The 22,242-nt window shown below is 40.1% G+C and overlaps 1 protein-coding gene and 1 long non-coding RNA gene across 26 annotated transcripts in view; one reads left to right on the forward strand and one right to left on the reverse strand.

Annotated features, from left to right (window-relative positions):
* Positions 1-22,242, forward strand: part of LOC139756152 (neuronal acetylcholine receptor subunit alpha-7-like) — a 586,121-nt gene that overhangs the window by 514,039 nt on the left and 49,840 nt on the right. For all 23 annotated transcript variants that reach the window (XM_071675307.1, XM_071675320.1, XM_071675306.1 and 20 more), the window contains one exon: positions 14,538-14,647. In XM_071675307.1, coding sequence (XP_071531408.1) covers positions 14,538-14,647 — 110 coding nt within the window. The remainder of the gene's footprint in view (positions 1-14,537; positions 14,648-22,242) is intronic.
* The window catches only part of LOC139756155 (uncharacterized), a 113,507-nt gene that overhangs the window by 33,078 nt on the left and 58,187 nt on the right, over positions 1-22,242 (reverse strand). For all 3 annotated transcript variants that reach the window (XR_011714279.1, XR_011714280.1, XR_011714278.1), the window contains exon 2: positions 15,593-15,741. This is a non-coding gene — a long non-coding RNA (uncharacterized lncRNA). The remainder of the gene's footprint in view (positions 1-15,592; positions 15,742-22,242) is intronic.

Raw genomic sequence — 22,242 nt, forward strand, 5'->3', positions numbered from 1 at the left:
GAGTGGTTTGGATAGGAGGGGGTCTAGTACTGGCGTATAGAATTGAGTGGCGAGCGTGTTGAGGTGGGACTGTACTGGGAGGATCTTCGTTTCTCTGTGAAGATGTTGAATCTTTTACTCTTTTAGGGATTAAGTACAGATGGTGATGAACAGAATATGTGGGATTGCACTAATTTGTGTGGCTTGCAACTTTCTTATATTTGTTTTTGAAATCGTAAAAGACGGGGCAGGTGAGACATAGTTAAGAGTGGAGCGGATGAACATTTTGTGGAGGACGTTGAGGGATTCATTTTCTTGTTCAGATCGGTTGCCTGTTAGTGCTCTAAGGGCATTTAGTTTGTGTGATGCTTTTGTGTTGATGTTTTTGATGTGGGTAGTGACTGTCAAGCGTGTGTCGTATGTGATGTTGGGAATGCTTTGTTATTTGCCTCAATGGCAGAGTCCCCTCAAGGTAACTGAAGGGTGTGAGCAGTGTTCGTGTCTCTGGGAGCCATTGTTGGGTAGGGGAGAAACCTCCTAATGTTTTTCCTATGTATCGTTTGAAGGCGACTTCAATCGAGAGAGGGGGCTGGAAACCCTCCCATTACCTGTATACCAGTGTTTAGTTGGAACAGGAGGAGGAGCCAAGTGGCGAGTGAACTGGGAGGTGGGCAAGTGAGAAAAGGTAGTGAGTAGCGAGATGAAATTGCTGGTGATAAAGTAAAGAGAGGTGAATGGACGGTTACAAAGAAGGAATGCGAGTTATTGGGAGATGTACAAGAGAAAGCGGCAAGTGATCAAGAATAAAGTGGAGGAGCTGAAAAATAAGGCAAATGAGATTTAGGGTGAGCGAGTATCAGCAAATCTCAGGAAGAAAATGAAAGATTTTTTTTAAAGAGATTGATAATGCGAGAAAAACAAGAGAATAAATGGGAGCATCGATGAAGGGAACAAATGGTGAAGTAGTAACAGGCTGCGACAATATGAAGTGAAGTGAGTATTCTTAGAGACTGTTGAATGTGTCTGATGACAGGCTGGCATGTGTAGGGTGTTTAGTTAGGAATGGTATGCGAAGCGGGAGTCATGACAAGTAGTTTAACGAAAAGAGAAAAAATGGTGAAAGCCTTGAGTAAGATGAAATGTGGCAAGGTGGCTGGAATAGAGTGTAAAGCAGTTGAATTTTGAGAAAGGGGATGACTGTGTTGTTGACTGATTACTTAGGATATTCACTGTATGTATGGATCTAGGCGAGGTGCCTGAGGATTGGTGGAATGCATGTATTGTGCATTTGTGCAAAGACAAGGGTGGAGGGGAGGGATGGTATGAAGGTGTGATTCGAACAACAGGGGAATAAGCTTATTGAGTTCACCTTGTAAGTTGTAAGGGAGGATGACAGAGGGCGAAGGCATCTACAGAGCAACAAACTGGGGAGGTGCAGTGTGGTTTCAGAAGAGGTAAAGGATGTGCGTAAGAAAGACATGTTTGTGGCATTTATGGATCTAGAGAAAGCATGATATGGATGATAGAGATGCCTTGTGGAAGGTCTTACAAATATCTAGTGTGGAAGAAAAGCTACTGGAATTAGTGTGAAGGTTTTATTATCAGAGTAATGCATGTGTGCTAGTTGAGAGTAGGATACTTCACTCCAAAGGAGCATACTTTCCTCTGCTACTGGAAGCAGCACGGAAATCTAGACTCCTTTGTAGAAAGAAGTTCTTTGAAGACACTGTATTCCCAGTGATACAGCCTTGCTAAACGAGATATTTTGTCTGCAATGTATTACAACCTCGAGAGGGCGGAATCCGGTAGCACACACACACACATATATATATATATATATATATATATATATATATATATATATATATATATATATATATATATATATATATGAACGAATATAGTCTAGTAACGTGTAGTTTCACAGACAAATTTTTCAGCAGCGAGATTCGAACCCCCGACACAAGCGTGGAAGCTGGGTATGTTAGCCACAGCCGGGTGGCTAACATACCCAGCTTCTACGCTAGTGGTGGAGGTACGTATCCCGCAGAGAAAAAAGGAACTCATTCTCTCATTCACTCTCGCTGCCGTGTATAATGCATTGAAGCCAGAGCACAACCAGACCCCACAGGTGTTTTCGTAGTTTCCTCCGTTCGCCCACTGAGAGCACGTCTTCCCTATTTAACACATTGCTCCAATTTCCTCTATTCCTTTGCACGCCTCGCACCCTCATGTATGTTCAAGCCCCGAGCCCTCAAAGCATTTTTCAGTCATCTTTCCACATCCTCCTCCTAACAAATATACCTTCTTGGTCAACCACATATCACTCATCCTCTCCATATATCCAAACCGTTTCAGCACACCCTCTTTACCTCTCATACATCACTCCTCTTGCTACCACACCTCTCTCTTACAATATCGTTCCTTATTCGATTAACTCTCTTCATGCCAAATATTGCTCTAAAACATTTAATCTTTAGCTCGTACACCTTCACACTTGTGCATAAGGCCCATGCCTCGCATCCATACAACATTCGTATACGGGCTAAGATCATGGAAGTATAGAGGGATGTGGAAAGAGAGGTTACTAATTTGAAAGGCAAGGTGGGCATATTTGAAGGTATAGTATTCCCGACGGTGTTATAGGGATGCGAGGCAGGGGCTTTAGAGTAGAAGGTACGGAGTAGGGTGGATATGCTGAAAACAGAATGTCTAAGAACAATATGTTGTGTAAGATGGTCTAATCGAGTAATTATTGATATGGTAAGAGAGAAGTGTGGTAATAGGAACAGTATGGTTGCGAAAGCTGAGGACGGCGTGCTAAAATGGTTTGGACATATGGAGAGAATGAGTGAGAAGTTGACAAAAAGATTATATGCGTCAGAAGTGGAGGGAACAAAGAGAGTAGGGGGAGCGAACTGGAGATGGAAAGATGTCGTGGAAAAACCTCCGAGTGCTTGGGGACCTCAATATGCAAGAGGGTGTGAGGCATGCACGGGATAGAGTGAATTGTAGCGATGAAGTATACCAGGGGCAACGCGCTGTCAGTGGACTGAACGGGGGCATGCGAAAGCAGCCGGGAGACACTACGGAAAGGTCTGTGGAATCTGGTTACGGATAGGGAGCTAGAGGATAGATATGAGCAAATGAAGCCACTTCTTTTGTTCCTGGCGTTGACGTGAGAAACTACAAAGAATATATATATATATAAATATATATATATATATATATATATATATATTATATATATATATATATATATATATATATATATATATAATGAACTACACTCTGCCCCAGAACTAATTCTTCGTAAAGGCTCTTGTAGCCTAAGGCTGTGCAACTTCCAGCAGCAGGGAAATGTAGACTCCCCCGGAGTGAGGAGTTCTTTGACGAGATTGAACTCCCAGTGATATTGCCTCGACAAACGTGGCTTTTCACTCGCGGTGTAACCTCGAGAAGGAAGAGTCGGTTTTATATATATATATATATATATATATATATATATATATATATATATATATATATATATATATGGATAATTAGAGATACTTAAACATATAGAAAGATGTTTAGATACATTAGGTACATCAATAGTGACATACCATATATACATCATTCTTTCGATATATATATATATATATATATATATATATATATATATATATATATATATATATATATATATATTTGAATCCAAATTTAAAGGCATTAGTACATTCGAATTGCTATTGCCTTTACATTACACGCTCTTCCCTTTCCGGAAGAGCCAAAAAAAAAAGTTTCGACAATTGATGTTTGACTTGTAACAAGCAACGACCGACGAGAATGCTACCCGCATCTCCATTTTCTTCTCCCCCTTACTGCACGCAGGGCATTACGTGCCCTTGCGCCGCCTGCGTTGCATGCGGGGTTTTATTTGCCTGGAGACAGATGAATCGTATTATGCTTGGTGATGTTGGAAACAATATCTTTATTCAACTTTTTTCCATTATATTTATATACCGGATCCATACGTGTATAGTAAGAGCCCCCTCCCAAAAAAAACCCAACCAACCAACCAACCAACCAAAGACCACTCCCCTCCCCTTTTGGCCTGTCTACTTTTGCTCCCCTCTTAAGTGTAAGTATGCCTGAGCATGATTGACATGGTAACTTAACTCCCTCGAATTTTAAGTGTCTTGCCAACCAAGGGTAGCATTCTTGTTCATGGACGCCAACCCTCCCCGGGCCGAAGCTCTCTTTCTCTCTCTCTCTTTATATATATATTTAAATATATACTTTCTTCTCTTTCTTTCTCTGTCAGGGACGCCTCGCTTCCTCCACTATACGTCTCATGATTTGTTTTTGCATTTTGCTGCTCCAGTTTTCTCTTACTGGAGATGAATGTAATCTACATATATATATATATATATATATATATATATATATATATATATATATATATATATATATATATGTTTGTATAGGAGCGGCCTCATATTTCCACTCCATCGTCATCTTTCTCTCTTCATAGTGATAGCTACTTGACTGAAGGTAGGCCGATTTACAAACGTTGAGGTAAAACGGTTAAAAAAGGAAAATAATTTTCATCATAGAGTATCTTAATCCCTTGGAGTCCTGCTCAAGCCGAAGTCATAACCCTCGTCCCACCTTTACTGTGGGCATGATGGCAATACTGGCTTCTCACGTCTTACACTACGTTTTCTATTGCTAGCGACGTTCAAGGCTATTGTTGCTCTGACTACTGCTACAATCATTGCTGAGGTGGTTGTTGGCAATATCTCCGCCTCTTCTACTGCTAAGGTTATAAAGTAGAGTTTGCCTTCACAACCGTCCACTCTAATGCGTTCACAACCGTCTACTCTAATGCGTTCACAACCGTTTACTCTAATGCTTTCTCTGTGAAATTCACAACATTCACTTCTTAGTTGTCTACTTCTACTTCATCACTATCACTACTATCCACTGCTACGACTATGACTAGTATTACTAGACCACTGCTTCTACTACTACTGCGACTACTTATAATACTTCTACTACTACTTATAATAATTGTATGAATAAAAATGGTAGTAATAGTAACACTAATGATATAATTATACGAATAATGAAAATAATAATAATAATAATAATAATAATAATAATAATAATAATAACAATAATAATAATATTAATCATAATTATAATAACAGCAATAATAATGATAGTAATAATACTGATAATGATAAGTATAGTTAAGTGCCTCCTCATAAAAGGAAAGTAATGCTTATTGGTTTTCCTCCACAAATAGCTAGATCACTTTAGGCCTTAACGAAAAGCAACTCTTCCACTTTCCGTTTTCTCTATCTCTTCTCTCCTTCTCCGACTTCGTCAATCTTGAGGCAACTCTCTATCTCGCAATGTTGATCTCTTCGACACGACATTTTCTTCCGGCATTACTCGTAGATAATCCTCTATCTCGTCCTCCTCTGGTTGAATTGATGCTCTTCCCATATTCTTCCCGCGTTCACGATCGTCCCAATGTGTGTATCCGACTGCTAGGCAGGCGTTAGTTTCGCCCGGGTCAGCAGTACTGACAGCAATTCATCCCGGCCTTGCTGTGTACTGAGGAAGTTCTGATCCTTTAGCGATGATCTCGTCTCTTGTCTGAAAAAAAAAAAAAGACGCATCCCATTCCTTCGAAAGGATGACCGCTTTGACTTTAACCCCTTCTCTCTCTCTCTCTCTCTCTCTCTCTCTCTCTCTCTCTCTCTCAAGTATGAGACTCTCCATAACTCGCACTTCCTCAAATTTTCAAATCGCCAGTACCTTTCTCTCTTAGCAGTGCTAGGTCTGTTGTTGGCTCTCCTTTCGTCCTTGTCTCTCAGAGAATTTGATGAGGCATTTTGCCCTAACCCTCGACATCGCATTAACATTTGATAGGACCTAGCTATAAGTCCTTGCCCATTCTATAAGTCTTCCACTCCTCCCTGTATCCTACTGCACACCTCCCTTTCTATTCACACTCCATCGTGGTAGTCCCTGAAAGACAGGATTCTCCTTCTTGTCTTGCCAAGAGTGGCGTTCCACAGGGTTCTGTTCTGCCGCCTTGCCTCATCATCTTATATCTACCGATAATTTTGTTTTTCAGATCTCTGACGCGAGCCGCTCTCATGCTGATTAGTCCAATCTAATTTCGCTGTCTTTGTCTTCCTCTCTCAAATACTTTTTCTTGCTCTGAGCTTATTCATCCCTCGCTTGATTTGGATCTGTTGTAACACCTCGCAGTGGGGATACAGCAACCCGGTCAGACTGAACAGTCCAGTAACGCAGTTCCTGCCTATATCTTTTGTTTTGCTATATCTCACTCGTTTCCCAATAGTACATTTCATAGCATTACAGTTCAACCTTGCTACAGCAGTACATTTTTTGGGCATAACCAAATTCTTGCACTATATCCTGGAAACCCTTACATTATAAACGTCGCAAAACCTGCTTTCCCAAAAGCCTGGAGTAGTGTGTAGATGGCAAGACTTTTTTTTTTACTTTTTGGGGGGCAACTGTTCCATATCTAGAGGGATCTCATTCGCCCTGGGATGGAGTACTGCTTGAGTATCTGAGGCAGTTCTTCCTCCATAATCGAAAGCCTTCTTCCTTATTAACTCTCCCGCTATGATCCACTGGTTCTCCTCCTCTCTATTCTCTAGGTATTACTTCGGCCACTTTTCTCATGAGCTGCCTCCATGCGCTCTAGGCATTAAGGCCTGGACTTGCTGGAAGCTGCTGGCTGATGTTTCCCATAAGCTCTGTGTTGAGGTCAGCTACTCAAGGCTTGACCGTTATGGTAACTCCTCCTGTTCTAGAACAACGAAGCTGAGGATCTTATTTCATTTTATTTAACTTCTCGCTATCGTCTTCTTGTAGCCTCTTCCCAGTATAGTGTCACAATGTCAGATCTGCTTACTGATCTCAGTAATTCTCTTTTTACTGATTATTTGTTTTTCTTGTTTATGCAAGATGGCCACAACATGGGCATGTTTCTGCCCGAGCCATGTTAGATAATATAGCAATAATGATAATAATAATAACAACAACAATAATAATGATAGAAACCTTGATAATGTATAATGATAATTATATTAATGATATTTATAAGATAATAATAATAATGATAAAAATAACTATAATAATGATAAAAATAACTAAAATAACAGGACAAAAGCAGCTACTCTTGGACCAACCATCACTCTAATACTTGAGCAGACGCTGACACATCTCTCAGTACATCTCTATTTATAACCACAACACAAGTAGCTTCTCCTGCACAACTGTTATAATAATCGTTCGGATAAGTACAACCACTGTTCCATATGACTCACACTGCTTAAAGTAATATTGAGAATGAGTCCACACGCTACCACTATAGAATTAGTGCAGACACTATCACTATGGAATTAGAGCAGACAACATCACTTTATGATTAGAACAGACACAATCACTGTTGAATTAGTGCAGACACCATCACTATTGAATTAGTGCAGACATTATCACTATAGAATTAGAGCAGATAACATCACTTTATGATTAGAACAGACACAATCACTATTGAATTAGTGCAGACACCATCACTACAGTGTTAATGCAGACATCATCACTATAGGAATAGTGCAGATATCACTACAGAACCAATGCAGACGCTGTTACTATAGAATTAGTGCCGACACTATCATTACAGATATAATCGCTACTGTTAATTAGCAAGTAGATTAATACTATGAATATAATCACTGTTGCTGATTGTGCTAATATTCTACAGCTTTAACTAACTTCATTCCTGTTACTCTCAATGCCACGCAAACGTTTGCAGTATTGTCGCACTTCTGCTTCTTAAAAATTGTAGGTATTTCTACATGTCTGTTCCCTCTACCACTTCTAGTGTTCGTTCAGACTATCTCTACAACCACGCTACAGTGATTTTAAAGTAATTTCTCTTCGTCTTATTTCTCGTGGTTATAGCTAGCAAGATCGAACTGTAAAGTGGTGTTGCTTAAACCAATCAGAAGTCAAGAAAAGACACCAGCATTTATATATTTTTTTTGTTACCTAGGCTAGCCAATCAGGACAAGATTTGTCGTAGTGTTTACTAGGCTAGCCAACCAGAAGATAGGAATAACAATGTTTTACTAGGCCAGCCAATCAGAAGATAGGTATAGAACCGCTCTCTTTACTAGGCCAGCCAATCAGATGACAGGAATGGGATGCTGGCCTCTCTCTCTCTTTCTCTGTCTACCTGTCTCTCTCTCTTTTTCTCTCTCAATCTCTCTCTTCCTCTCCCTCGCCATATCTGAGGTGTGCAGAACTGGATCTAGAAGAAGGCATGTTGTGTTGATGATATGTCACCCGTCCGTCAGTTGCCTGGCTTGACCTCTCCACCAACACCCTGGCTAAAGCTCCATTCCTTTGATAAGGCTAAAATAACGTCTAATGTCTTGACATTTCGGGAAGGATTGTCGTGTGGATTTCACGCGCGCGTGGGCGTTTAAAATACATTGACTTGGCATCATCGTAACTCGTGGTACCAAGAATCTTAAACTGAATATTTTCCTGTTTTTTTTTTTTCTTTCTTTGAACGAGATGAATTTTGTATCGAGAATCTGTTCCATTACTTCATTTTTTTTTTTTCAAATTTCCTGGATCAATGCAGTTTCCCATGATCTGTACGGGGTCGCTGAAGGTCACCCTGCCTCGAGTACAACTCAAATTTTCATGAAGATACGAGTGTGAGAGACTCAAGATCTCCTGAAGAACTGATTCCAGCGGGGGGCTGGAAACCCTCCCCTCTCGTTTTTTTTTGATTTTCCAAAAGAAGGAACAGAGAACGAGGCCAGGTGAGGATATTCCCTCAGACGCCCAGTCCTCTGTTCTTAACGCTACCTTGCTAACGCGGGAAATGGCGAATAGTGTGAAAAGATATATATATATATATATATATATATATATATATATATATATATATATATATATATATATATATAAGTAGCTTTTGGTTTTCTCCAGGTTGATATAACGGCTTTGTGATCTCTTATCATCAAAATTTATATGACCATTCTGTTTGCCTTCACGATGTTATCTTTCTCCCAAATTCTTCTAAGCCATCCACTTCCCGTTATGATAATTACACTACCCCTCCTCCGTCATATGACCTTTAAATTCTCTTGAATTATAATAACGTATCCTTTGGTTCTCTCTCAGAAAGTCATAAGCATTTAAATACTTTCTATTCAGACTCGAGGCATTGAAGTACTTCTCTCGGAAACTGCTTCATGCCAATACAGTGGCATCAAATTCTCTATACGTATGAAATCCACAGGACGCCTCCGGTCAGCAGATGTGCGAAAGACATTAGATACAACTGTTGTGATCAGTTTCTCCCTGAGTGGTGTACGAGCCGAGGCCACACAGATTCTTAAAGTTCCCATTTTGTTGTTGTCGTTGTTGCAACGGTTTGATTGAAGTCCCTCAGTCGTCGAGTGCAGCTCACCACAGCATCTTGTGGCGGAGTTCGCTCTACCACACGCGAGGGCTCGGGGTTAGGGGGAAGGAAGGCTAGGCTTGGTCAGGAGGAAATGGCAGAGTCGCATAGAATTCCTCAACTACCGCCACCAACAACCCCCCTTCGCCCACCAGTTGTACACACCTCGTCGCTTCGTTTAACAAATTTTTTTGTCCTTGTGCATGTGTTTTGTGACCGAGACCACCACCACCCCCGACCCACCCACCCCACCACAACCACCCCACCACAACCTCCACCCTTATACCAACGTTTGACGAGGCTGCCATGGCAGCGTCGACAACACTCACTTGAGTATATTAATAATCCCTTTTTCAGCTTCAGGGAAAAAAATCTTGTGAATCTAACCCGAGGCATCTAAACCCATGCTCTGAATGTCGCTCACTCTCAGATCTATGATTATATATATATATATATATATATATATATATATATATATATATATATATATATATATATATTATATATACATATACATATATATATATATATATATATATATATATATATATATATATATATATATATATATATATATATATATATATATCTAAATCGCCAACTCATCTAATTAACCACATGTTAAATACTGAACTAACTAATTTCAATTCTATCTTTTCAGCTTCATCATATGACAATAACCAGATGTGTATTAACTCATCTTAAAACATTACATATAACACCATCAGATTAAACCAAAGTCACCCAACTCTCCCTGCTAACCGAAAACACATCTTAACATACGCTGTTTTTAATTTGACCCATTCTAAATATCTTTCCCCATTGGACGTATAACAGAATATTTATAACAATAAAAAAAATTATATATATATATCAAACGTTTATCTTATTAACACGGAGAAACCCTCTATAGGGTTCTCCTAAGCTGCTATACTCCTCTCCCTCGGCATCCAAGTATCGACGGACTAAGCTCATATTAAACATCTATAAACGTTTTTAAAAATCTTGTAAGATTCCTCAGAGTGAAAAACAAAAAAAAAAACAAAAAAAAATTTTTTTAGTCGTTTATTTTAACTGACAAATATTAATATCCCCACCAACAAACCCCCCCCCCCTCCCAACCAAAAAATATATATGTATTATTACAAGTATGCAGGTTGGCAACTGTGTAAATAAATCATAAAACTCAAATCAATAATTTTTTTTTTTTGAAACTGGAAATCCTCCAAGCTTTAAAAAAAAAAAAAAAAGAAAATGGTTTGCAAGCCATACTAACATTTTCCCCCCTCTCCTCCCTCACATCTCGTGTGGTATGCAAACTTCATGACCCAATCAATGTATGAAGGTTTCTTTTTTTGATTTTCATCTGGTCACAAATTTACCAATTATAATCCTATAAAAAAAAAATTTCCGGGGTTCAAATTTACCTAATATTTTTTTTTTTTTTTTTGTATACTTATTCTCTGGGGCATCTTACCTTTTACTGTTGTCATTTATATGTTTTCCTTCTTCACATCTATGCTGATGGTAACAGTTGAATTGATCAGTTTCATATATCTGTCCGATGAGACAACTGTCAGCATTCATTCGCCCTTCATACATTTATATATATATTTTTTTTTTGAAAAATAGTTTTAACATCTCTTAATCAAACGTTAATGCATGCAGTAAAAAAAAAAAAAAGATTTTTAATACATTTATATCTCTCTATATATATATACAGTAGTTATTAGTAGCTGGAAATTTTGAGTAGTTAACTTTTTTTTTTTTTAAACTCTGCTTCTTATAGAGTTGTTCACTTTAGATTTTAAGAGACCTTTTCATCCTCCACTTTAAAAAAATTTAAGCTAATAATCTAAACGAGATAACATACCTTATTATCCCAGTAAAGCTTGTCCCCGCATGGTATTATACAGTCTTTCTCCAATCCTGAATCATCCTCCAACATCCTCATCCAATTTCCTATTCCTCCACCAATTACCAATTTCTCAATCATCTCTCCTTTTGTCTCTCTTCCACGCCTCCCGTTTTCTTCCTAGAGTCCTCAGGCAAATCGCCTTGGTGTTTGCCTCTCCGTCATTCAGCATTATCATATCTTCTTCCTTCTTTCTTTAATCTGATCAAATTTCATCTTACTTATTCTCCTTTGTCCCACAGTCTGTGTCACATATTTCATCTTACCTGATTTCTCATCCTTATTTCTTTTTCTTCCAGTTCTAATCTTCCTCCTTCGTGCCACTATCTATACCATCTTAACTGCTCTAACGTATCCAGTCTTTATCTTTCTCTATGTCTTTTATCTTTTATCATCGCATTTGTTACATTCACCACAGAGAACTTCGTTTTCTTACTGCACATAATCCTCTGGGTCATGTACACACCTTCCTATACTTTCTCCAAGAATCTTTTCATGATCTGAACTCTATAGAACACGAAGCTTGAACTCTGTAGAACATTAGACTTGAACTTTAGAAAACTAGACTTGAACTTTGTAGAACATGAGACAAACTCAGTAGAACACTAAACTTGAACTATGTAAAACTCTAGACCTCAACTCTAGAAAACTGGACTAACTTTGTAGAACATTAGACTTGAACTTTGTAGAACATTACATTCGAACTCTGTAGAGCACTAAGCTTGAACTCTGTAGAACACTATACTTGAACTCTGAAGAATAATAGACTTTAACTCTGTAGAACACTAAACGTGAACTCTGTAGAACACTAAACGTTAACTCTACAGAACACTAAATGTGAACTTTATAGAACACGACTTGAACTATAGAACATTAGACGAACTCTGTAGAACACTAGACTTCAATTCTGTAGAACACTAGACGAACTCTGTAGAATACTAGAATTGATTTCTGTATAACATTGGACTTAGTCCCTTTGTAGAACACTAGACAATCTCTAGAACAATGAACTTTATCTCTGTAGAACTCTAGACTTTCCTTCTGTAGAACACTAGACATGATCCTTGTAGAACACGAGACATGGTCCCTGTAGAAGACTGGATCCATCTCTGTAAAACACTTAACATAATCTTTTCCTTCAATTTTCATCCCTATTGCTTCTGTTCATTCTAAATATGCCTTTTTCCCCTCTTTTCACTCTCTTGTTGAATTTTCATTTCCTTCCTTCAACATTCGTTCATTCATCGTAATGACAACACAATTGTCTGTGATTTTTCCATTTTTTCCATTTTTTCTAGTTATACTCGAACCTTCCTTTCTTCTTCCTCTTCTCGTCCCTTATGAATCCATCTTTATATCTCTCTTAGGATATCTCCTCACTCTCTCCCTCCATCCACCTTTAGCTTTCCACACCTTTCCCTAGCCAAGATCACGACTACTTTCTCTCCAGCTGATTAAGATCAAGAGCCAACCACCCATCTTCTTTCTCTCCTCCTCCTCCTCCTCCTCCTCTTTTCCTCTTCCTCCTCTTCTTTTCCTCTTCCTCCTTCCTCTTTCCTTCTTCTCGACGTGCACTTAATCCTCCGCCTTCCTCATGTCAGTCTCTATCATCTGCATCTTTGCTCCATGTCTTTCCTAGGTTCACTACTGATCCATTCCTCCAACTTTCTCCTTCAAAAACAGTACACCAGGTTCTTTTCAGCACACTTTCTTCGTAGTTTTCCTCCTCCTTCTTTCGTTACTCTTATCATTCCTTGTCTTCCTTAACTCTCTCCCATGCCACCTTTCCACACACACATCCTTCATGTACCATTTACTTAATATCCCTCGTCTTTCCTCATGCGTTCACAGCCATTCACTTTTCATTTCATCTCCTTTTTTTCTCTTGTATATATATATATATATATATATATATATATATATATATATATATATATATATACCTCCTCTCTGTACAAATATTTCTTTCCTCTTCCATCTCACATCCATCTCCAGTCAATTCCTCCATTCTATGACCTTCCTCCACTCTCCTACCCCCACAAGTTCTCTTTCCCACTATCTCCAACTTCGACTCCTCTCCCCAAACATCCATCTCCCTCATCCTCCCACCTTGCCCTCTCCTCTTGCCCATGGGCCCACCTCTCGTCGAGTCCCTCCCTCCCTTCCTGCCACTTGGCACCCTCTTTCTCCTTTTCGTGTGGAGCTTGAGCATGCTTTGATGTGGTCAGTAGCGAGTGTTCTGCATGTCATTACGAGCGTGCCAACATCGAGCATCTACAAAGCCCAAGTCACAAACGAATTAGTTTGATCAGATCACTTGCCTCTCTGTCTTATATTTTTCTCTCAACTGTTTTGAATAAACTAGGATCAGAGTCATTTAGCTTCCTGCAGATATGACGCTTGGCTGGTTTCTTTCAGCTCAATTAACCACCCTTCTTTTTTTCCCTCCCCCGAAACCCTCCTATCTGGTAGCGAAGACGCCGGTGCGACCCCCCACAAGACAAGCTTGGTTCTCTTACATTCAAATGTATCTTTTGTGCAACATTTCTCGACGAGACGATTCAGAAATGCCACGACAAAATAGAACAAAATCTCTATCCTCGTCGTTAATTTCTTTGCTTGCTCCTCTGTGTGAGAAATGATTATTTCTGTGTCACCAGGTTTGTCACTCCGGGTCGTACTTGTCTAGCTGTAGTATCTATTGACGGAAATAATTTCCCAATTAAGTTTCTGCTCAATGTTCATTAAATATTCCTCAACGTAGACTCAAATTCTTTAGGTGTCATTTGTCACTGTAACAACCTTGCAACTGCACTAGCACTTGGAAAAGAAAAATATGTTCTTCAAATCACTACATATTTATACATAGTTTAGATTGCACTAGTCATTATCTGATGACGGTGGTTGACACGTCTACTTTGGTAATGTGTTGTTTGTTAAGTTACTACCCTTCTCTCCATCCAGTCACTATTAGTCATTGAATCAACTGTCAAAATATTATATATATATATATACATTTTTTTAGAAAACGTAAACTGGGCATTGCTCGATGTCGGCTTGCTACCTCTACAAAAAGGGACTGGACGATGTTTCTAATACGCCTCTCCCCTCCTCCCGTGTTCTCTACAGGCACCTACTTCAATTGCATCATGTTCATGGTGGCTTCGAGCGTCGTCAGTACAGTACTCATCCTCAACTACCACCATCGGTCGGCGGATACACACGAGATGTCGCCTATGGTGAGTACAGACGCACACACTCCTCATGCTTGTTAGTACATTGTTAGTACATTGTTAGATCGTGTGGTCCACGCGATCTTGCCGCTTCTCTTGTGTGTGTGTGTGTGTGTGTGTGTGTGTGTGTGTGTGTGTGTTTGTTTGCGAGCATGTGTGTGCGTTTGCGTGCATGTGTTTGTATTTGCGTGCGTGTGTTTGCGTGTGTGTATAATGACACTGTCTTGGCCCCCCAAAAAAATGTCACCTACGCCTAAAGTTTTTGTCACTGCAGACTTGGCAGAAGTGTGCGTTGCATCTGTGTACATAACAAGACTTTCAATGTCGTTCGCAAATCCATATATGAGATGTGTCGTGTCGGAGGTATACGGTATACAAGTTATGTCTGAGATCGTGAAAAGGAAGAGGAAGATATACTCTCAGCTGTAAGTCGGTCTTCATGATTACTGTAATCTGAAATCCCGATATTTATGCTTCCACTGTGGTAGAGAGGTGGTGGAGGGAGGTGTCTGTGAGAGGTGGTGGAGGAAAGTGTCTGTGAGAGGTGGTGGAGGAAAGTGTCTGTGAGAGGTGGTGGAGGAAAGTGTCTGTGAGAGGTGGTGGAGGAAAGTGTCTGTGAGAGGTGGTGGAGGAAAGTGTCTGTGAGAGGTGGTGGAGGAAAGTGTCTGTGAGAGGTGGTGGAGGAAAGTGTCTGTGAGAGGTGGTGGAGGAAAGTGTCTGTGAGAGGTGGTGGAGGAAAGTGTCTGTGAGAGGTGGTGGAGGAAAGTGTCTGTGAGAGGTTCAGGCTCTATGGTAAAAACTGCTCATAAAGACTGGTCGAGTTCATAGGGCTTCAGATGTAGCCCTGAGGGATATATATATATATATATATATATATATATATATATATATATATATATATATATATATATATATATATATAAACAATTATGAAATACAAGATGCTGATACCTTGATGAGGGCGATGGTGGCGGATATTTGTATACTTGTTGCCAGATTTCAAGTTGTAGATGAACCTTTACCTCTGCCACGGCTGGAGGTTATGGTGTGTTGTGGGAAGGAGAGTTGCTGTCTCCGCTGGTCTGGTATGTGACGAATCTCTGTAACGAAAGATATGCGGTGCTTCATACACTGCCTGGGTCGGGTATTTCGTCTAGTTCTACAGGGTAGCAGATACACATTGAATATAAACGTATAACGAAGTCGAGTGGAAGATGTTGTTCTACTGAATTACGAGACTAGAATCATTACCACTGATGAGCTGGTGTCTGTAACACGAGCCTGGAGACGATAGTACGATGAAGAAGTAGAGTTGCAAAAAGCAAAAAGAAAAGAGAAGCGTATGGGCGACACTTAAAGGGAAGGAGTGCATGTTATCAGATGTACAAGAGAAAGTGCAGGTCAAGTGGAAGGTGCAGGTGCTGGGAGAAAGATCAAGTAACAGTCTAGGTGCGCAAATATCAGTAAACCTCTGGGAAATTTAAAAGAAATTTTGGGAGGTTAATAGTACGAAAAAAAGAAAAGAAAATGGGAACAAATGGGGAAGTATTAACGGGTAATGATGAGGTGAGGAGATGGAATGACTATGTTGAGCAATTATTGAATGTGTTTGAAGAAAATGTGGCAGATATAGGGTGTTTGGTTCGGATACTTAAGCGAAGAACCACCGGTGATATTCTTTCTATCTTACCAGTGTCTGGTCATCATCTCTGAAAGATATTGTGATGTCATGTGCAGTTACCCTTGACATATCCTAAGCTTTTGACAGGGCGTGGCATCAGGGTCTCATCTCTAAGTTCCCCTCTTTCCGCTCCCTCACTTTCCTCCCTCATATCTAGCTTACTCTCCGGCCGATCTATCTCTGTTAATGGATTAGCCTCTCCCTTTCCTACATCAACAGCGGTGTCCCTCAAGGTCCTGTCTTGTCTCCAACACTTTTTCTCTTTTTTCAACCATTTCCTCTCCTCCACAAATAATCCAGTGAACTCATACGCTGACACCTTAACACTGCGTTCAACCACATCCTCTAATTCTGTTCCTTCTTCCGTCATTCGATCTGCATCTCGTCTCGAGACAGCTTCCTCACTAAACTCAGACAGGATATCTCAGTGGGGTAGACAAAATCTTTTTAAGTTTAATGCCTCCAAGACCCAATTTCTGCCCATCTCTCTATCGAAAACTCCTTAACTCCCCCGTCTCTCCTTCGACCGTTCTCTAATTGGACCTCTTAACTTAATGAACATCCTTTGTATTACTGTAACATCCATTCTTGGAAACCCCACATTACAAGAATAGCTAAGTCTGCCTCTAAGAAAATGGGTTTCCTGTTTAGATGACGAATCTTCTCTTCTGAACAGTTGCTTCCTTTATGCATTGATTTATTCGTCCTGGGGCGATTCTAGCTCTGTTCTTGACGCTACCTCGCTAAGACGGGAAATGGCGTGTATATGTGTGTGTGTATAAACACAAACACACACACACACACACACACACACGATCCAATAACAACGTAATCACAATCTTTACATTTCCACTAACAGTTCCCTGTCAACAGTGAACACTTCTCTGAGAAGTACAGATGAGAACAACACGAAACATGAAGTTATGCACAACACCTGTTGTACGAGATGTAAATATATTGTTCACGGTGAATGTGTCACACTGAATGACGAAATGAAAGTTGAATATACGTGTGACGGAGGAGGTTCAAGATATATGCTTCATGACTGTAGCACTTCCTTCCCGTATAGTGGATGTATGTAATTACACACATTATATATATATATATATATATATATATATATATATATATATATATATATATATATATATACTCGTATGTACGGTGTCGACACAATCTTGTATATGACACACGCGGATAAAACCATAGAAATTAATCTTGTTGCTACAATTTCATTTCTGTGGTTTTTATCTACACACACATACACTTGTATATGTATGTATATATATATATATATATATATATATATATATATATATATATATATATATATATATATATATACGCGTGTGTGTGTGTGTGTTTGTGTGCGCGCGTGTGTAGTTATCAGCTTCCTAATGATGTAAAGTTAACATATCTTCAGCTGGATTACATCAGGGTTAGATACGGTCAGTCAACAGAAGCTGAGGTGATCACAGATGACCACCTCCCGTTCTCTACACACGTCACTATGGGGGTCACTGAGGAACTTAACATATCTTAAAGTCATATGGAAATTAGAGTTGGGTGTAAGCATTTGATAACGTGAGGGGGAGGAGACCTGGGACGGGGGGAGTTGAGAGATAGGGATGGGACGGGAGGTCTGTGGGATGGTGGGGGGGGGAGGGGGGACGTCTGGTCTTACCTATTGATCCCGCCAGACTCAGGTTTGCCACTGTCCCGATGACTCTTCCCAGGGCTGCCAACCCATCCGGTTGGTATGTGTTCATATACTCCAAGCTCATCTTTTCCTTTTGGAGGGTAGGCTATTGTAAAATATCGGTCTCCTGGGAGGGGGGGAAAAAAAAAAAAGAGAGATCTAGGAAGTAGTCACAGAACTCAGGGTTCATTAAGTTTTTTTTTCATAATAAAAAAAAAAGGAAGGGAGAAACAGATCCTTCGAGAGTTGCAATCTCTGTTCTCTTAAAGTTGGCCTACCCCCCCGCGCAGCTGTACGTGTGCATTCGTTGGAGTGTTTGCGTTTGGAGTGCATCATTCGTCGCCCACACCATCTCTCTCCTTTAATAACCATGGTAGACGGGAAACAGGTTAAGAAAAAAAAAAAAATACCACGTCCGTTTCTTTTAAGACATCAGTGAGACGATTTCGTCTGCAAAATGGATGAATGAAATATAGTGTGTGTAGATTGTGTTCTCCCAGCCAAGTTATATCAATGGTCTTTTAATATCTTTTTTTTTTTTCTCAAGTCTTCCTGTGTCTTATAATAAAAGTTCAGTGTTCTCGACTTGTTGTGTATATCTTCTAGCTGGATGCGAACCCTGGTAATATCCAGACAGACTTTGTATGTATATGTTATGCCACACTAAACGTCACATCACATACATGATCATATTGATGAAAGTCAATTGACCGTTCGTAATAGGTTGGAATAGAGAAAAATTTTTCTTTTTTGCACGTCCTTCGCTCCACCTGCTTATGAGTGATGAGAAATGAGTGATTAAACGTCGACAAACATTGTTGGATGAGGTGATAAATAATGGAATTAAGTGTAGAATTAAACACTAGAGAATACTTAACAAGATACGTCTCAACCATCAAGTTATAATAACACAATATAAACAGATATCGTGTGGGGTTAGGTCACCACAACATGTATCAACACAAGTGTGGGAGGAACTTAGCTTAAGAAGAGCCAATCTTTTACCTGATGAATATGTGATTTCTGAAGTCCACGACTGGCATTATTTGCGACGTTTTAGTTCCATGAAAAACCTTATATATATATATATATATATATATATATATATATATATATATATATATATATATATATATATATATATATATATATATATCCTCGGATCATCAGTGTCTTTTTAATCTTACCGCATCTTTCTACCGTAACCACATCTTTCTTCTCTAACCACATCATTCTACCCTAACCACATCTTTCTACTCTAACCACATCATTCTACCCTAACATCATTCTATCCTAACCACATCATTCTACCCTAACCATATCTTTCTGCTCTAACCACATCATTCTACCCTACCTACATTTTTCTGCTCTTAAACCAATCTGGAAGTTGCTATTCTCTTACCGTCACAAACAGCCCTAAAAAGGACCCGTATAGCCTGTTGCTCTTTGAATCCTTTAAATTTCCCTCTATCACCTGTTGTATTTATCTGCTGTATTACCTGTTGTATCATCTGATGTATTTGAACAGTAACACCTCACGTATAGTCTTACGAGGGCATAATGAAGCCACAGATGAATCATTACTCGTCCTCATTGGTCAGTGGATTAATCAGGTTTGATAGACCTATCAACTACTAGGGTCATGAAGGATAGGCTTAACCACCAATTGGGAAATGGAATCAAACACCTGCATCAGGTGTTCGAGATCATGTCAATACTAAACACACACACACACACACACACACACACCACTCGGTGCATACCATACGACCACTTGTACAGTGCTAAAAACCTGTGGAGAGAGAGAGAGAGAGAGAGAGAGAGAGAGAGAGAGAGAGAGAGAGAGAGTGTGTTCAGGATGCCTTACTGTAATGGGCAAGGAAAAAAAATAGGTGTTATGTGTACTCCATTCAAGAACATTTTCCCCAATGGTTTAGATTTTTCAAGTTAGATGAATAGACTAGGCACTGTTTGGTGAAATGCCATATTTTTTTTCCTACATGTAGATGTATATACGAGATATTCAATCTCTCTCTCTCTCTCTCTCTCTCTCTCTCTCTCTCTCTCTCTCTCTCTCTCTCTCTCTCTCAGCGAAAAGAAATTCGCGTTATCTTGAATGGTGATATTTCTGGGCGAAATTTGGCGTGGATATCAAAGTATATGAAAGAATGCAAAAGAAATTCTTCAACCCTAAAGAAGAACACATTTTAAGGGGAATTCCTAAGAACATAGATACATTTGTGGTAGGTAAATGAATGATGTCATACGGTTAAGAAGAAATGAAAGTACGCGAGTTTTACACACACACACACACACACACACACACACACACAGGGTGTGGATATACACACAAGGTGTGGCGTGTATATCTTGCGACGTTGCGTTCATGATCTTGTATACTCCTGAAGGAGAGAGAGAGAGAGAGAAGAGAGAGAGAGAGAGAGAGAGAGAGAGAGAGAGAGAGAGACAGAGAGAGAGAGAGAGAGAGAGAGAGAGAGAGAGAGAGAGAGAGAGAGACAGAGAGAGAGAGAGAGAGAGAGAGAGAGAGAGAGAGAGAGAGAGAGAGAGACAGAGAGAGAGAGAGAGAGAGAGAGAGAGAGAGAGAGAGAGAGAGAGAGAGAGAGACAGAGACAGAGAGAGAGACAGAGACAGAGAGAGAGACAGAGACAGAGACAGAGAGAGAGAGAGAGAGAGAGAGAGAGAGAGAGAGAGAGAGACAGAGAGAGAGAGAGAGAGAGAGAGAGAGAGAGAGACAGAGAGAGAGACAGAGACAGAGACAGAGAGAGAGAGAGAGAGAGTATATATTTGGTCTTAGAATCCTCCTTCACATCCGAAGGTTTGAATTCATTTTTCGGTTCTTAGCAGTAGATTGACGATGGCCAGGTCTTGAGTAGTTGATTGGGCCTATACGACCTAACGACCTGATTGGGCGAAGAAGCTGAATGAAACTCAGTGTGCTCACTTGAGGTTTCAACGATGGGGAAACTTAGAACGATTCAGAGCAGACGGAACTACAGGGTTCACTCCTGCTGACGTAGGCGAACAGAGCTATCAATATATATATAATGAAATAGATAGCAATGTCATACATTCTCTTCACCTCTAAAGTAAGAACTGAGGAGAAAGTTGATGATGATATCCTAAGGGAGGCTGGGGCTCAAATGTAAACAGGCAGAGTACTTGGTGAACGACCCTGGCGCGGATGTCTTGAACTGGGTCAGAGTAAACATCATGTCAAGGTTCATATCGTTCGGAGGTTCACATGCTCCCAGGGTTCTCTTGCTCCCAAGGTTCACATGTTAACAAGGTTCACATGTTAACAAGGTTCTCATGCTCCCAAAGTTCATATCCTCCCAAGGTTTACATGCTCCTAAGTTCATATACTCCCAAGGTTTTCATACTCCCAAGGTTCACATACTTCCAATGGTCACATGCTTTCAAGGTTCACATGCTTCCAAGGTTCACACGCTCCTAAGGTTCACATCCTCCCAAGGTTCAAATCAAGTGTCACCAATGATTACAAAGTTTTCGGAGAAAGAAAACGTAGAACTGGATCTGCTCTATTAATCCCACAAAAAATAAAAAAAAATCAGGACGTTATCTACTGCTAAACGGATGTCCGACAGATTCTGCTGATCCGACAGAACTTGTCGGTCCGACAGATTCAGGATAGACGGAGCGATGAACGTTATCTCTGAATACTTTGGTTAACAGGGTTCAACGCGATCGACGGGGAATCGAATCCCCCGGCTTAAAGACGCACTCTTGATATGGTGTCGTCTCCCTCCCCCTCCCTCCCTCCCCGTACCGCAACCACCCCACCAACCTGGTCAGCTGGTTGACGTGTGCACCAGCTTGGGTTGGGGGAAGGGGAGGGAAGGGGGCTGGCTGATGAAGGGCAAAGAAGAAGGGCAAAGATGATGATGGGAAGGGAAAAGTGCTGAGAGAGAGAGAGAGAGAGAGAGAGAGAGAGAGAGAGAGAGAGAGAGAGAGAGAGAGAGGTACAGCGGTAAAGGAGGAAGACTAAGTTGGAACAGGGAGCAGGGGAGAGAGGGGTTAAGAAAGGAAGTGTAGAAGGAAAGGACGGTTGAGGAAGAGGCCAAAGGGAGAGAGAAGTTGATGAAAGGAGATGAGATGCTGTAAATGCACCAAGTGATAGTGATAATATATATATATATATATATATATATATATATATATATATATATATATATATATATA

The sequence above is a fragment of the Panulirus ornatus genome, chromosome 20, assembly GCF_036320965.1.
Source record: "Panulirus ornatus isolate Po-2019 chromosome 20, ASM3632096v1, whole genome shotgun sequence".
NCBI classification, from domain to species: domain Eukaryota; kingdom Metazoa; phylum Arthropoda; class Malacostraca; order Decapoda; family Palinuridae; genus Panulirus; species Panulirus ornatus.